This window comes from Molossus molossus, unplaced genomic scaffold (assembly GCF_014108415.1).
Source record: "Molossus molossus isolate mMolMol1 unplaced genomic scaffold, mMolMol1.p scaffold_m16_p_8, whole genome shotgun sequence".
Lineage (NCBI taxonomy): Eukaryota > Metazoa > Chordata > Mammalia > Chiroptera > Molossidae > Molossus > Molossus molossus.
In genome coordinates, this window is record NW_023425402.1 from 41,808,417 (window position 1) to 41,824,330 (window position 15,914).

At 34.7% G+C, this 15,914-nt stretch overlaps 1 protein-coding gene across 7 annotated transcripts in view; it reads right to left on the minus strand.

The window, feature by feature from the left end:
* Positions 1 to 15,914, minus strand: part of LOC118621189 (pleckstrin homology domain interacting protein) — a 145,533-nt gene that overhangs the window by 40,888 nt on the left and 88,731 nt on the right. For all 7 annotated transcript variants that reach the window (XR_004957647.1, XM_036248525.1, XM_036248522.1 and 4 more), the window contains 4 exons: positions 12,867 to 12,984; positions 7,401 to 7,541; positions 5,533 to 5,609; positions 2,643 to 2,874 (listed from right to left, as the gene is read on the minus strand). Coding sequence is in view for 6 of the 7 variants with exons in the window: in XM_036248525.1 (XP_036104418.1) it covers positions 2,643 to 2,874; positions 5,533 to 5,609; positions 7,401 to 7,541; positions 12,867 to 12,984 (568 nt within the window). In the remaining variant the exon portion in view is untranslated. The remainder of the gene's footprint in view (positions 1 to 2,642; positions 2,875 to 5,532; positions 5,610 to 7,400; positions 7,542 to 12,866; positions 12,985 to 15,914) is intronic.

Sequence of the window (15,914 nt, forward strand, 5' to 3'; positions counted from 1 at the left end):
ATTGAGGTTTTAAGTTAAAGTGTGTTTTGAAAAAGGTGTCCTTAAATTTAAGAAAAAGAAAAACAAGTAAAAATATCTAAAAGTTGTTAAACATGCATTTAAGTTCATAGACAGACTTTTTGTGTAGAAGTCCAGCTACTCTGCCATTATAGCCTAACACTTTATGGACTCTCAGTTATACTAGACAGACAAGTATTTTTCCTCATAGAGGAAATTCTATGTTGATTGGGATAGCTAACAACTCTTACATAAAGCCAAGTAAGTTGGACATTTAACAGGAATAAGCACGTTTGTAACTATAAGACTCTGGCATAGCCAAGAATCATTATGACAATAAATCTTGTTCACCAATAACTCTTAGAAAACCTGTGATTTTTGGCTCAACTAGATTTCTATCACTTAGTATTTAAAACCACTTAAGGAATAAAATGCATTGAATAAGATTCAAAATTTCTAGCCTCATGATTTGAGGTTTTTTTGGTTTTTTTTCATTTTAGAGATATGGATAATTTCTTTCTTTTCTATACACAGAACTTTTTCTAGGCCCAAGTCAAATCTTATATCTTCTGGAGGCCTTATCTGAAACTCTCTAATAAGATGTCACATTTGATTTCCAATTTATTATCTCTAAAATTAATATGACAGCCCTGGCCGGTTTAGCTCAGCGGTTAGAGCGTCGGCCTGCGGTCCTGAGAGACCCGGGTTCGGTTCCCGCTAAGGGCGCATACCTCGGCTGCAGTTTGTCCCCGGCCCTGGTCGGTTGTGCGGGTGGCAGCCACTCGATGTGTCCCTTTCACGTTGATGTTTCTCTCTCTCTCTCTCTGTTCCTCCCGCCCCCCTCCACTCTACCTGAACAAAAAATGGAAAAATGTCCTCGGGTGAGGATAAAAATAAAAAAAAATAAAAAAAAATTAATATGACAGCCCTGGCCCATTTGGCTCAGTGGTTAGAGCGTCGGCCTGTGGACCATAGAGTCCTGGGTTTGGTTCGCGCTAAGGGCATGTACCTTGATTGTAGTTTGTCCCTGGCCCCATTTGGGGTCATGTGGGTGGCAACCAGTTGATGTTTCTCTCCCCCTACCCCCTATCTGAAGATAAATGCAAAAAAAAAAAGGATTCTATGTCCTACACTTCTTTCCATCCACTGTATTGCTTTATAAACAGTAAGAACATAATAAAAATTTATTGATTTGGTTTCCGAAGCTCCTAAAACCATAAGAAATATATGTCAGATACGATCTGAGATTTCTTTACTTCATCTTTGGAGAATTCTATTTTCTATTAAGCATTTTCTTTATCTGCCTTACTGATTCTTACTTGATAATTGAAATAGAATTAATCACATGGAAAATATTTTCATACATGCAATAATATCAACTGCTTAATGATCTCAGTTAATTTCCAGTTCTACAACTCTGCACAAAAATAGAAATATTATTTGAGATAAGATGAAGGAATTAAGAACATTCTATCCACTGTTGGATCCACTAGTAAGCTAACACCAAACCATGTGAACAAAATCCAAATTACTATATAATTTTTTTTTTAAATCCTCACCCGAGAACATTTTTGCATTTATCTTCAGATAGAGCAGGAAGGAGAGAGAGAAACATCGACATGAGAGAGACACATCGACTGGTTGCCACCCACAAAATTCCAACCGGGGTAGGGGACAAACTGCAACTGAGGTACGTGCCCACAGTGGGAACCAAACCCGGGACTCTCTGGTCCACAGGCCAACGTTGTAACTGCTGAGCCAAACCGGCCAGGACAAAAAGGCAGAAGAGAAAAACTGTGGGCAAAAGCACGGTATTCTCTGTGGTAAATCTTCTCCAGACAAAAGAAAAGGAGATGACAAGAAGAACAGTAGGCAGTGCAATCTAAATTAAAGTAATTCATAACTATAAAGCTGAAACAAACAAAACTCAATGGAGACAAAGAATAAAGACTTAAAGACAAATGTATTCTTAACAATTAAAGACAAGTAAAAGACTGATAAACTGTTGTCAACTATGACAAGTTTTGCCATTCTTATTCAAGGTGATGTTCCCTTATGCTTTCTGTTAATTTTCAATAAAAATAAGGATGGTTAACGATTCAAGATAATTAAAAGACTAATAAACTATATATTTTGTAGCATTACTTCTTTTAATATACATAAACAAAACCCACTGAATTGTCAAGCAAAATCTGCTCATGTTGTAAGACCGAATGCTCGATATTTAGAATTAATTCTACAAGTAAACACTCCCACATGATGAACATTTAAAACTTGAATAAACTAACTACATTTTGGTAAACAGTTAAGTCCTTACCATTGTCAACAGGTTCTTTAACTTACAACAAAGATGAAATGATGTGTAATAAAACCAATTTATGAGAAGTTAATTAATATAAACAAGAGTTAAATTTCTACAGGATCTCATCCATGTTATGTCAAAAGGACACTGAATGAAACAACATCATTCGAGGCCTTGCTATACTCAATTTTACTACTGTGTACTTCTAAATTTTTCTATTACTACTTGCAGGTTGGTACACCTAAACTGTTAATGTTCACCAACTACACTTTTAAAATGTGTGCTCTGTTTTCATAGAAAACATTAGTTTATATATATACATATATATAAATAAAAAATTAACCTTTTGTTTTCTTTCTTTGGGCTTCTTTTTCTTTGGTGATATTGGTCCATCTTTTTCTTCATTTACTTTTTTCCTTTCCTTTTTAATTTGTTTTTGTTTCTGTTTTTCAGATTCTTCTTCTTCATCTGAACTGCTTTCTGCTTTCTTGGTTTTATGCTTAGGAATTTTCTTTGGTGGCTGCAGATTAATTCCTGCATCTGCTGTCCAGTCAGAATAATCACTGGAGTAGTCACTAGAAAAGAAAAAAAGGATTTCAAAAATACACACACAAGATACATGTTAAGACTCCGTTTCAGCCCTGGATTGTGTGGTAAAGTGGTTACAGCATCAGCCCACACACCAAATAATCTTAGGTTCAATTCCCAGCCCGGGTTGGGGCTCATGCGGGAGCATCCAACTGATGTCTCTCTCTCTCTCTCATTCTCTAAAAATCAATGGAAAAAAATATCTCTGGATAAAGATTAATAAAAAAATAAACCAAATAAATTAATAAATGATTATAATAAAGAGAAATGACAAAATAGTACATATTAATGAACTAAAACTATTTGCTTAACTTTGAACTCATCTTCTAAACAGTTTCTTAAAATTCCACGGGCTTAACTTACTTAAATAGCTAAAAAAAAAAAAAAAAAAATCAGATAAATAAGGTCATAGCTTTAATTGAAACAATGCCTTTATTTCATTTATTTATTTTTTCTTTATTGATTTGAGAGAAAGGGAGGAAGAGAGATAGAAACATCGATGAGCGAGAACATCAAGTGGAAACAATGCATTTAAGTCTCTTCTATGATTTTAGCCAATAATTAACTTATTAGCACTTTATGTGTTCAAAATATTGTGGAGGCATACAAAAATAAGGAGCAGAGAGTCACCTTCCTCAATTCTAGCAACAGTGGAAAGATAGCCCTGGACAGCACAGGAGGTGTCAACATTGAGGAGAAGGTATAGGGATTCCTTTTTTGAGGTGAGAGCTCTTACCAGGGGGGATTTTTATGTTGGAGCACTGATGCCTTAATGGCAGGCTGAATATTGAACTGGTGAAGTCGGAAGTATTCTTGTTCAGTGGGAAATTTGTGCTTGTAAAATATATTGAGCATTTACATATACCTTAGATATATCCTATGCTTCAAAGCATGCCATGATTCAGAAAACCTCAGGCCTTATTATTTTATGTATTACTGCCAATCATGTTTGCCATTTCTTTTCAAATTTACCTTCAACAGAACTAAATTATACTTAACTGATGTTATTGCAAAACAAAGAATCCAGTTATGTTATCTTCTGTTTCAATTTTAGAATATGAAACTATGACTTGATTTTATACAGTTTTACAAATACAAATGCCTTACATCTAAATTATACTATGTTAAAATCAATTAATTACTTGCCCAGATTTAGTGATGCATGACCTTACTATTCTAAAAATATTTCTGGTAAATACTGAAAGGACAGATATTTCTCGAGTTTTATTCCACTGCCACCACCTCTTCCCTGGGCCCAAAGTACTTTACAGGCATTTACCTGTATCTATCCAAGAATAATCACCACATAAAAATTCAAATAATTAACAGGTTTTCTAGTAGGATTTCACTTTAATATTTAAAATGATTCTAGAGAACGTAAAAATGCATTTGCAGAACAAATATCTATCCAAGAACAGATATCCTCAACTTATGAGCATTTATTTACACTTATTCCAGCCATGGTCACTGCAAATGGCACCTGCAAAATACTGACAGTTGTTCCTCTCTGGAGCACTCAACTTTTACGAAAAATCTTCTGCTGCCAGTACAGACCTAACTATAAAACAGAGTCCATATCCTTTACAACACTGCCCCAGATGGCTGAAGCCAAAAGAAAATGTTTTTTCACAACCCTGTTTCAAATGTAAAAAAACTACCAGATATAACCATGAGCACTTGCATACCATTACTAGGAAAAACTGTTGTAGAAATAGGAAAGTCCTTAATTCTAACACTGATAAAAGGAATTCTATAGCCTCCACCCTCGTGGTTTCTTTGATGATTTTTTTTTAATCCTCATCCAAGGACATTTTTCCATTTTTTTGTTCAGATACAGTGGGAAGGAGAAAAAGAAAGAGAGAGAGAGAAACATCGATGTGAAAGGGACACATCAAGTGGCTGCCACCCGCACAACCCAACCAGGGCTGGGGACAAACTGCAACTGAGGTACCCACCCTTAGCGGGAACCGAACCAGGGTCTCTCGGGACCGCAGGCCAATGCTCTAACGGCTGAGCCAAACCGGCCAGGGCTGACAATTTTATTTTAAAAGCTACTACTGCTAAGGAGCAAGTGTGACAGGCTAAACATAATTACCATTTCCAAAGTCTACACTCCTTGCTACTAAGACCTTACAAGGTCAGCCAAGAACATCAACCCTGATGTGAATTGCTAGTATAAGGAGTTGAAGGAATCCTTACTTACATGGTCAAATAGGGTGGGGTAACAGGGAAAAAAAAGTTTATTCTCACTGCTAGAAAAATATTATTAATAGCACTCAAAAAATTCCACTACATAAGACAGTTCTATCAGATCTCATTACTTTCATAATTTGATGCTCAACTATTTCTCAAAACTAGTAATGAAACTAATTTGTGGTTCAGTGAAATAACAGCATTCAATAATAAAATATCAACAAGGAAGATCAAGCATCGTTTTGCAGTCCTAGCCGCAATAACCAATTTTTTTTTCTATTAGAGAAAACACATTGAGAAGAAAATCTTAAATTTGGACAACTATATCATCTCTGGGGAAAGAGCAACTTTTAACTCAAAGATACTTTGAAAAATACTGCTGGTAAAAAGAAACTTCAGCTTTCTAAAACAGTTTATATTACATTTGGAGAAATAAAAATTCATTAAATTACCTAGAACTGCCGTCACTGTGCCAAGCTCTCTCTTCTTCTTCAGAAGTTCCACCGCTAACAGCAACAACTTCACCTTCCTATGAAATGTTGAATACGTATTTTATTGTGCAATTTTATAAAACAACATTCTATGATCATAGAAAATATCAGTATTATCTAATATTACCAATCAAATTAAAATCTGATTTATATTAGTTGCAAAAAACAGGCCTTATATTTTTACACAAAAATTATTCAATATATTTAACTATTAACTATATCCAAATTATTTAAATTATCCAAAGATATAATAATACTTATTACTGAATTCAGAACAATCTCTTGAATAAATAACATACAGTGTGGGGCAAAAGTAGGTTCATATGGAAAACAGAATAATGAATAAATAATAATACAAGAATAAACTGTTTCACGTACTCCCAACTATAAACTTTTGGGCCTTTGTGAAAATTCAAGCTTTTGTTCTATATAGATTCTTTGGGAATCTTAAAATTAGGAACTTTTATGTTATATTATTATTAAATAGCTTCATCATACAAAAAAAGAATATTCCTGTCCAGTATTATTTTATCCAAATAGTAGAGGATTAAAAACAATCCAAACACTCGGTTTCTCTCTTTAATCTCTAATTAATATAACTGAAAAAACTGATCTGATTATTCCTACCCTTAGTGTATTAATTCTTAAAAGAGGGCAAACAGAAGTACACTGATAAACACAAAATAGTCACTATATGGAAGCACAAAATATTTGAACCACAAATCAGAATTTTTTTCATAATTAATACATTGTGCCTAAAGCGATATTCTGTTCTCAATGTACTTCTCTGAAATTTATTTAATTGCTATAAAAGGATGGTAAAGCATAAACAAGTTAAAAATCAAGAATTAGTAAATTTTTCCTATGTAACAAATGCACCTAAGAATACTTAAGATTCTAATGAGCTGAATCATATTTAAAATATTTTCTAGAAATTTAATATTTAAAAAATCATTCTATAAATCTTTCCAAAATAAACATTTTATGAGACAAATAATTAGCCCACATATATTTTATGTTATGTATGTATATCTAAATTGTAATGTGTCAACAAGCTGATTAATTAGTAAATTTTGTTTTTTACCAGATTGGACACACCATTTTGACCTGGCTACAGTAAGACCTAAAGCCACCAGGGACTAACTTATAAATTATGGTTAGAATACCCTCAATTTCAGTTAATATTGCCCTGTCCATAGAAAATATACTCAGGGCCTGGCCAGTGTGGCTCAATGGTTGAGTGTTGATCCATGCACCAAGAGGTCGCCCAGTTTGATTCCCGGTCAGGACATATGCCCAGGTTGTGGGCCAAATCCCCGGGGGGGGGGGGGGGGGGGGCATGCAGGAGGTGGCCAATCAATGTTCTCTCTCATTGATGTTTCTCTCTCTCTCCCCCCCTTCCTCTCTAAAAAAACAAAATTAACATATTTAAAATAAAATGTCATCTGACTTATAAAAATAAAGCAAAAAACTAACTAGCCAAAATTGCTAACTGCCTACTGATTAGTTATCACAGTTAACAGACTGAGTTTAATCCCAGCTCTATCACTTATTGGTTAGGTAAATGTGTAATATAAACATCTTAGAACCTCAGATCCCTCACATATATAAAGTGAGAATAATTCATACAAATTTATTTTGTGTATCTGAGATTAGAACACACACAGTAGGACTTTAGTAAATGGAAGTAATCACTATCATTATAAGGCCTAGAAATACCATGTTTGAGTCACATTTATATATACATCTATAAATGAATATGAAGAATGCAAAGCCATATAAAAAAAAGTAAAAATGGAAACAAAGTTATGAATGTGTTGAGATCTTACATCAGAAGAGCTAGTGCCATTTTCTATCTCTTCTGAAGGTCTAGGAATCTCTTCCAATGCAGATCTTGTACGGTAACTATGTTGATTTGCCTGCTGCTTTTTGGATTCTCCAAGATCCAGTAAATGCTCATGAGCATGATTCTGGAAAAAAAGTAAATTTACAGCATGTTTAAGGAGCTAACCTAGTTTAAAAGTTATATTATTTAATTACAAAAATCCATTCATATTTATGATATTACATAAACTAGATTAGACTACCAGCTCAAATATTTTAACATTACATCAAGATAAATCACAGGTTTGTGATGTGTTGAAATTCACTTGTTGCTAATTGATAAGTTATAAAAACTTTGCTTTTGATTAATACGGACCTATAGAACAGATATAAGAAAGAGGACCACAGGCTATGAAGCATATTAATAGAGGCGAACTGGAAACCAAAATGGTGATCACAAAACTACCCTGCCATAAGACTAGAATACCAGGTGGCTGGCTCTCTTCTACTGCATATGAATGTGGAAAAGGTGTTCTGCAGCACATGAAAACACAACTAGCAATCATAAAAACAAAACAAAACAAAAACTGATAAAGTCCAACATGGTTATGGTTACCGAGAAAAATAAACTTAGCAAACGTTAAGAATTTATATCTTTAAAAAAAAACCTTTGAGGATGTATTAAAAAAAAAAAAAAAAAGAATAAAGATTACTTTCAAAAAGAGACATCAGACTTATATCACACAATAAATCATACAAGAAAAAAAAGAACACTTTCTTTAAAGTGTTGATAGAAAATAACTTTGCACCTATAATTACATCCACACATTTTTTTCCTTCTCGTTCAATGGGTCTTAAAATACTGTGACAGACTTTTGGTCAAGTTGTTTCCATTAAAATGTATTGATTCAAAAACTTAAAACTGCCACACACACACACACACACACACACACACACAACAAATGGTCCACAAAATATTTTCTTTTCCCTAAAGACTGTATTATGCACTGTTACCATTAACCAGTCTTTTACTATTAAACTTAAATGACCAATTGAGAAAAACAGTTCTGAAATGGAGTGGCAGGTATTAGGGTAATTTAGCCTCCTGAGCTTTCTGTATAGACTTGGTGACATTGCCAACTCCAGCAGCCTTCTTGTCCACTGCTCTAATTACTGATTTAAACCCACAACTGTCCATTCATGACACAAATAGCAACCTACTGGTGGATACTCAGAGAAGCCCTCAACATACACGGGCTCTACAAGAATCACATCAACAATGGCAACATCACTAGATTTCAAGCATTTGGGGCCATCTTCCAATTTCTTCCCAGAAAGGCAACCAATACTCTTCAGCTCAGCAAACTTGCAAGCAACATCAGCTGTGTGACAGTCCTGCACAGGGGCGTAGCCAGTACTGATTTGGCCTGGAAAGCTCAGAATAATCACCTGAGCCATAAAGCCACCTGCTTCCACTGATGGGTTATTTTTGCTCTCACCAGCCATGCTTACCACCATAAGCACCTTTGACAGAAACATTCTTGACATTGAAGCCTACAGTGGTCCCAGGAAGAGCTTCAAAGTTTCATGGTGCAATTCAACAGACTTTATTTTGGTTGTTAAAGTGAACTGGAGCAAAAGTTACCACCAAGGTGGGTTTGAGAACACTAGCTCTTGCCTCACATAGGACAGTACCAATATCACCAAATTCGCAGACGTCCTGGAGGGGCAAGCACAAGGGCTTGCCAGATGGATAAGCTGCTAGCAGGATTCAATCCAGAACTTTAAGTAGCAACTGTTCCACTGGCATTGCCATCTTTATAGGTGACTTTCCATCCCTTGAATCAACTATGTTAGTATTAGCCCTTGGCTCCACTATGTTGTCACCATTCCAACCAGAAACTGGCACGAATGCTACTGTGTCAGGGTTATGGCCAATTTTCTTTCTTTCTTTTTTTTTTTATCCTCACCCGAGGACATTTTTCCATTTTTTATTTAGATAGAGTGGGAAGGAAGAAGAGAGACAGAAACATCGACGTGAAAGGGACACATTGAGTGGCTGCCTTGGGCACGACCCAATCAGGGTCTGGAACAAACTACAACCGAGGTACACGCCCTTAGCAGGAACTGAACCCGGGTCTCCCTGGACCGCAGGCCGACACTAACCACTGAGCCAAAGTGGCCAGGGCCCAATTTTCTTAATGTAGGTGCTGATTCCTTACGATTTTCTCGTCTCTCTTATGATTATACAATGGCTCAGTGGAATCCATTCTATTAACACTTCATGTTCATTTTAAGATGACTCTCTTTTTCTCTCCAGACACTTGCAGAATGTTCTCTCTTAGATTTTTTCAAATCGCACAATAATGTGCTTAGTTGAAGTTTTAAAATTTTTTGTTTTACATTATTTTTTTCTTATTTATTCTGTTTGGTGCATTAGCCAGAGGTTAATTCTAGGAAATTCTGATTCACAATTTTTAACTCTTTCCAACCTCTGTATATTTTCTCTTCTTTCAAGACTCTTACTGAATAATACTTATATTACTACTTCTAATCTCACAAACTCTACATATACATATTATATAAACATACAAATATATATGCGTGTTTTTTACATGTCCCCTATTCTCGACATAATTTCATCCCTTGTTGATGCGTTCTGGGGGAATTCTTCAATTTGACTTTTCAGCTTACCAACTCATTTTTCAGCTTTTATATTCTTTTCTTCAACCCATTCATTAGGTTCTCAATTTCAATGTTTCATCCCAATTATCTCTAATAGAATCTTCTTCAAAACTGCTTGTTGTTACATCAGATTTCCAATATCCCCTCCTATCTCTCTGAGAATATGCTACTTTGAACACCTGTTCTGTGCATTCTATTAGTTTCCCTAGGTAAGTCATATAACTTTGTTTGTATTATAGCTCTCCGCCCTCACCATGCTCTGGCTTCGCTATGCTAGGCAGTAATATTATACTGGGGAAGAAGACGGAAAAAACAAACAAACAAACAAAAAAAAAACCCTAAAAATCTAGGCCTTGCTTTGTACTCCCCAAAAAGATACTGGATGTGTACCAGGAAGGTGTGCATCTCAAGATCTATATAAATTGCAATCTAAAATATTGCTAATTGTTCCATTTTATAAAGCTTTATCCACAATTTTCTATTTTTTTAGGATAAATTTCAAGTCACAAAACATGAACGTTTTTAATGCCTTAATAAGTAATGCAGTGCAAGGGAAAACTGTAACCAATATCTGTTCTTCCTTCTTGCAGAAAAATTAAAATATTCTTTGATGAAGTTTCATGAGACTAAATTTTGGCCAATGGAATATCTGGTACAATGTTGCAGAACAACTTCAAAGAACCTTCCTCACTAACTTGATCCTCTATCCTGTAGTCTTAAATGATGACACACTGATATCTTCAATCATGAAGTCAAATTCACACACAAAGGGATAAGAAATATGTCTCCACCTTGTTTAAGCCATTATAATTTTGGGACCAAACCTACTAACTACCAAAAATCAACTTCATAACTGCTTTCTAAACAGTTTTTATATTAATTTATACCTCCCACCTGCACAGTATCTTCTATTGTAAACGCTGAAACTCTAAACTGAAAGATGATACCTCATAATTTGTACATCTATGATGATCTTCAGTAACTTAGTACATCTGAAGCCTTTCTCCATTCTCATAAAATTTGAAAAATAAAAATGAAGTCATACAATAAACATTACTGTCCTACTTGTTTTCTTCACTTAACAATAATATAGCATGAACATTTCTTCAAGGTAATGGAGTAAACTCTATTTCTTTTAAAATGTTGCACAACACTCTACCTTTCTTCCAATGATGGAAACTATTCCAGTTTTGCAACCAGGGAAATAACAAATATTTGTGTGTGCATGGGTGGGTGGGCAGGTGCGCACACACATGTATATATGAGTACTTTTTTTTCTAACAAAAAGTCTTTGAAATGTCCTGGCCAGTGTGGCTCAGTTGGTTGGAGTGGCATCCCATACACCAAAAGGTTGTAGGTTCTATTTCTGGTCAGGGCATAAAAATAGGTTGCAGGTTTGATCCCTGGTCAGGATGAGTACAGGAGACAACCAATCGATGTTTCTCTGTTTCTCTTTCTCTCTCTCCCCAAAAAGCATTAAGCATGTCCTCGGATAAAGATTAAAAAAAAAAAATCTTTGAAGTAGCACTATTAGACAAAAAGATAAGTATATCTTTTTAACTTTAATAGACAATACCATATTCCATCTATACAAGTTATAGTAACACAACTCACAATCATCACACGGGTTTATGTTCCCACATCCTTGGATTCTGAGCAAAGGATACAGGAAAGGCTATAGTTTCTAACCACCTTAAAACATTCACACAAAAACAAACAACAACAACAACAACAACAAAAACCAACCAACCAAGAAAACCCCCAAAACAAAAAATTATTTCAGGTTACACTAACAGGAATTCTGTGTGTGGTCCTACTGATCCCAGGGTATGATACCCTTAGTAAAGGAAAACAAAATAGCGAAGGATTACTCGAGTCCTTTAAGAACAGTCACAAAAGAAAATTCTAGAAAAGTAGACTAATTTAGGTTTAAGAAACTCAAATAATAAAAGAAAGAAGCACAAAGCTGAGTCAAGAAATCAACTTTGTTCAATATATTTTTCCTCAATGTCAGATTCTAAGGCTCTGGGCTCTCAAGCTAATTGGTTTAAAAATAAAATTTGAGAATGGATAATTGTGACTCTTTGACACTCAAGGAGGTAAGTATGTATCTCTCCCAGATTACTGTATGATCAACTGAAAACCAATGGATCCAAGTTTTCAGATTAGGGCGACAGAGAAACCAATAGGGCACACTAGTAGAGACAATTTCATTCTCTAATGGAGAACATAAGATTATTTAGAGCAGCAGAGATGACTTAATAACAAATGAGTACAAAACAGCAAAAGAAAAGACCAAAGCCAAGACCAAAAAACTGCTTTAGAGTATGAAACCAATGGCAGAACTAAAAAAGATCTTACTTAAAAAGAAAAAAGAGAGATCTCATGGTGATTGAGGAGGTGGAGGGGGATGGGTAGAGGTGAAAGAGGGCATAGTGGACAAATGGCAATGGAATAAATTTTAAAATAATAATAAAAAAGATCTTGCTTAGGCTTCTGATATAATTTATTAGACTTAATCAGCATATGAAAAATGGCATTTGGTAGAAGGAAGGAAATGTACACTTGATCTTAGCCAAAAGGCCAAAAAGCAATAGTAGGCAGAAAATGTAAACTAAAAAACTTAAATGGCAAATACAATAGATAATACAAAGAGGTAATCAATAATTAATTATATTAATTTTACTTTATTAATCAAATATCCTATTTAAAAAGTTAACATTTTTAATTACAAAAGGTTCACTTATAAAAGCAAATACTACACATCAAAAGTAATTACTATTTACCTTTGAGAGAGTGGGTGTTTTATTCTCTTTTGGAGCAGTGAAATGTTTTCTTTTCTCTTCTGACCTATAGTTCTTTATTTCTTCTTCTCCCTTTGCAGTTCTCCATTCTTCTTGCCTACTAAAAGAGAATAAAAAGCCACGTGTTAATCTTGAATTTTTACAACTGATTTCTCACCTAAAGGGATATTAGGTGTCAGAGAAAGAATGCTACTCTTTGTATTTTCTTTTCAGGTGGAGACATGGGATAAAGACTTCTGAATTTAAATTAATAGATTATGTGCTCTGGACATTTGGCATTAAATGACTGAAACACTGGAAAGACAGACTTGGACTACTTGAACTTGATACTACTGGACCTGCTACGTTCTTTGGCGAATCAAATATTAGGTTCTGGGAATGTGGTTCTATTCCTGAGATAACTGTTCCATATGGTTAGAAATTGAATTTATTTTGGAAATAGTATGTCAAGGTAGGGTTTATGCTGTGATAATCCTAATAATCTAAAATAATCTTAAAATTTTAGCTATTTTAAAAAAATGGCACAACTAATATAACTTCTAAAGCTTTGGAAGAACTACACTCTCTTCAGTGAAAGGCAGGTCAGGATTCATCTACTGAAAAACTTCAACTCTATCCAGGAATCAAGCTGAAACTGAGCAACAGAAAAAGTTGAGTAACATTAATTATGAATTGTGATTTCATGAAACCTGAACTCACAAGAGAATTTTAATTTTTATTTTAATACTTTACAATTTTCAAATTTTGGAATTGAAAAGATATTTAATCTTTGAACTATAATTTCTCCTGGAGATTTCACAGGTGGGAGTGTTAATATTCAAATTTGGAACAGCTCTATAAGTTTGATTTTATTTTATTTTTAAACCCTCACCTGAGGATATTTTTCCATTTATTTTCAGACAGAATGGGGGAGAGGGTGAGGGGGAGAGAGAGAGACAGAGACAGAGAGAGAGAAACACTGATGTGAGAAAGACACATCGACCCCGACCAGGGACCTAATCACAACGGAGGTACGTACCCTTGATAGGAATCGAACCTGCGACTCTTTGGTCCTCGGGCCAACGCTCTAACCATTGAGCCAAACTGGTCAGGGCATGATTTTATTTTTTAGTAGTGTATATTAATGCCATTTTACTTAACTGCAAAATCTCTATTGCAGCTGGTCAAATTTCTGAATGGAAAATAAGGTAATTTAAATCTTATGAAAAGAATGGCCTTGATTTATTTTTTTGTTAGCTCTTGACAATTTGTTTTTTAAATTAATATTTTTACTGAGATAATTGTAGATTCACATACAGTTTTAAGAAATAATAGATAGATTCCTTATATCCTTTAGTCAGTTCTCCCAATGGTAGTATCTTGCAAAACTATAGTACAAGATCACTACCTGGATGTTGACAGATAGAATCCATTAATATACAGAATTCCCCAGTTTTACTTCTCCTGTGAGAGTATGTTTACTTCTACCCAAGTTTATCTCATGTGTGGGTTTACGTATTCATTATCCTAGACAAGATATAGAACATTTCTATCACTAGAGATCCCTTGTTATGCCCTTGTAATTATCATACCCATCTTTATCTCCTTCTCCTCAGATTTCCTCTTCCAACGTCTAGCAATCACTAATAAGTTCTCCATCTCTACATTTTTGTCATTTCAAGAATATTCCATAAATGGAATACAGTAAACTTTGATATTGATTTCTCACTCAGCATAATTCCTTCAAGATTCATGCAAGTGACTGTATCAATGTTTTTTTTTCCCTTATTGCAGAGTAGTATTCCATGGTTTAGATATATCAGTTTGTTTAACCACACACCCACCGAAGAACATTTGGGTTATTTTTATGTTTTGGCTATTACGAATAAAGCTGTTATACATTAGTATACAAGTTTCTTTGTGAACTGAATTTTAATTTCTTTGGGATAAATCCCCCAGAATATAATCACTGGTAACTGCATATTTAGGTTTTTAAGAAAACGTAAAACTATTTTCCAGAGTGGTTGCATTTTACATTCCCACCAATGATACATGAGTGATCCAGTTTCTCCAAACACTCTCCAGCATTTGGTGCTGTCACTATATTTTAGCCATTCTGATAGGTGTACACAGATTATGAGTTTTAATTTGCATTTCTCTAATGGCTAATGGTACTCAATATGTTTTCATGTGCATAATGCCATCTGTATATCCTCTTTGATGAAATGCCTATTCATGTCTTTGATCATTTTCTGAATGATTTTGTTTACTGTTGAGAGTTCTTGATATATTATAGATATTAGTCCTTTGTTGGCTATGTGTTTGGATTTAAATTTAATTAACATATTAGTCTGACCCATTTAAGAGCATTCTAGGGACAAACTTGAAACTACCTACCAAAGGATATATCCCAAGAAGATTCTCAAAGTATAAGTACTAAGTGTTGGGGCCAAAGCTACAGGAAGGCCAAATATCCTTTGAAGTAATGGCCACAGCATTGCTTGATCATAATAAGTTCAATGGGTAAGCCCAATAAAAAATAGATTAAAAGGTGAAGGATATTTGGAGAGAAATAAATATTCCTCATGTTTCCTTACATATGCAGGAACCTTTACGAACAACTAGCAATCCACTCCTGGCCTTTTCAATTCCTATTCATTTTTATCTAGGGGAAGAGAAGTAACGAATTCTGGAGGGGAAAACCAGCTTAGCAATGTATAGCTTCTGCTCCACATTTTTATTTATTTATTTTTTAAATTATGTTTTTTCTTGATTTCAGAGAAAGGGGGAAGGCAGAGAGACACAGAAACATCAACGAGAGAGAGAGAGAGAAACATTGATGAGAAGAGAGAAACATCAATTGGCTGCCTCTTGCACAAACCCTAGTGGGGATTAAGATGTAAACCAAGGTATGTGCCCTGACTAGGAATCAAACCAGTGACTTCCTGGAGCATGACACAACATTCAACCAACTAAGTCACACTGACCAGGTTCTGCTCTGCATTTTAAACAAGTAAACCAGCTGCTTCTGCACTGGAAGAAATACTGTGT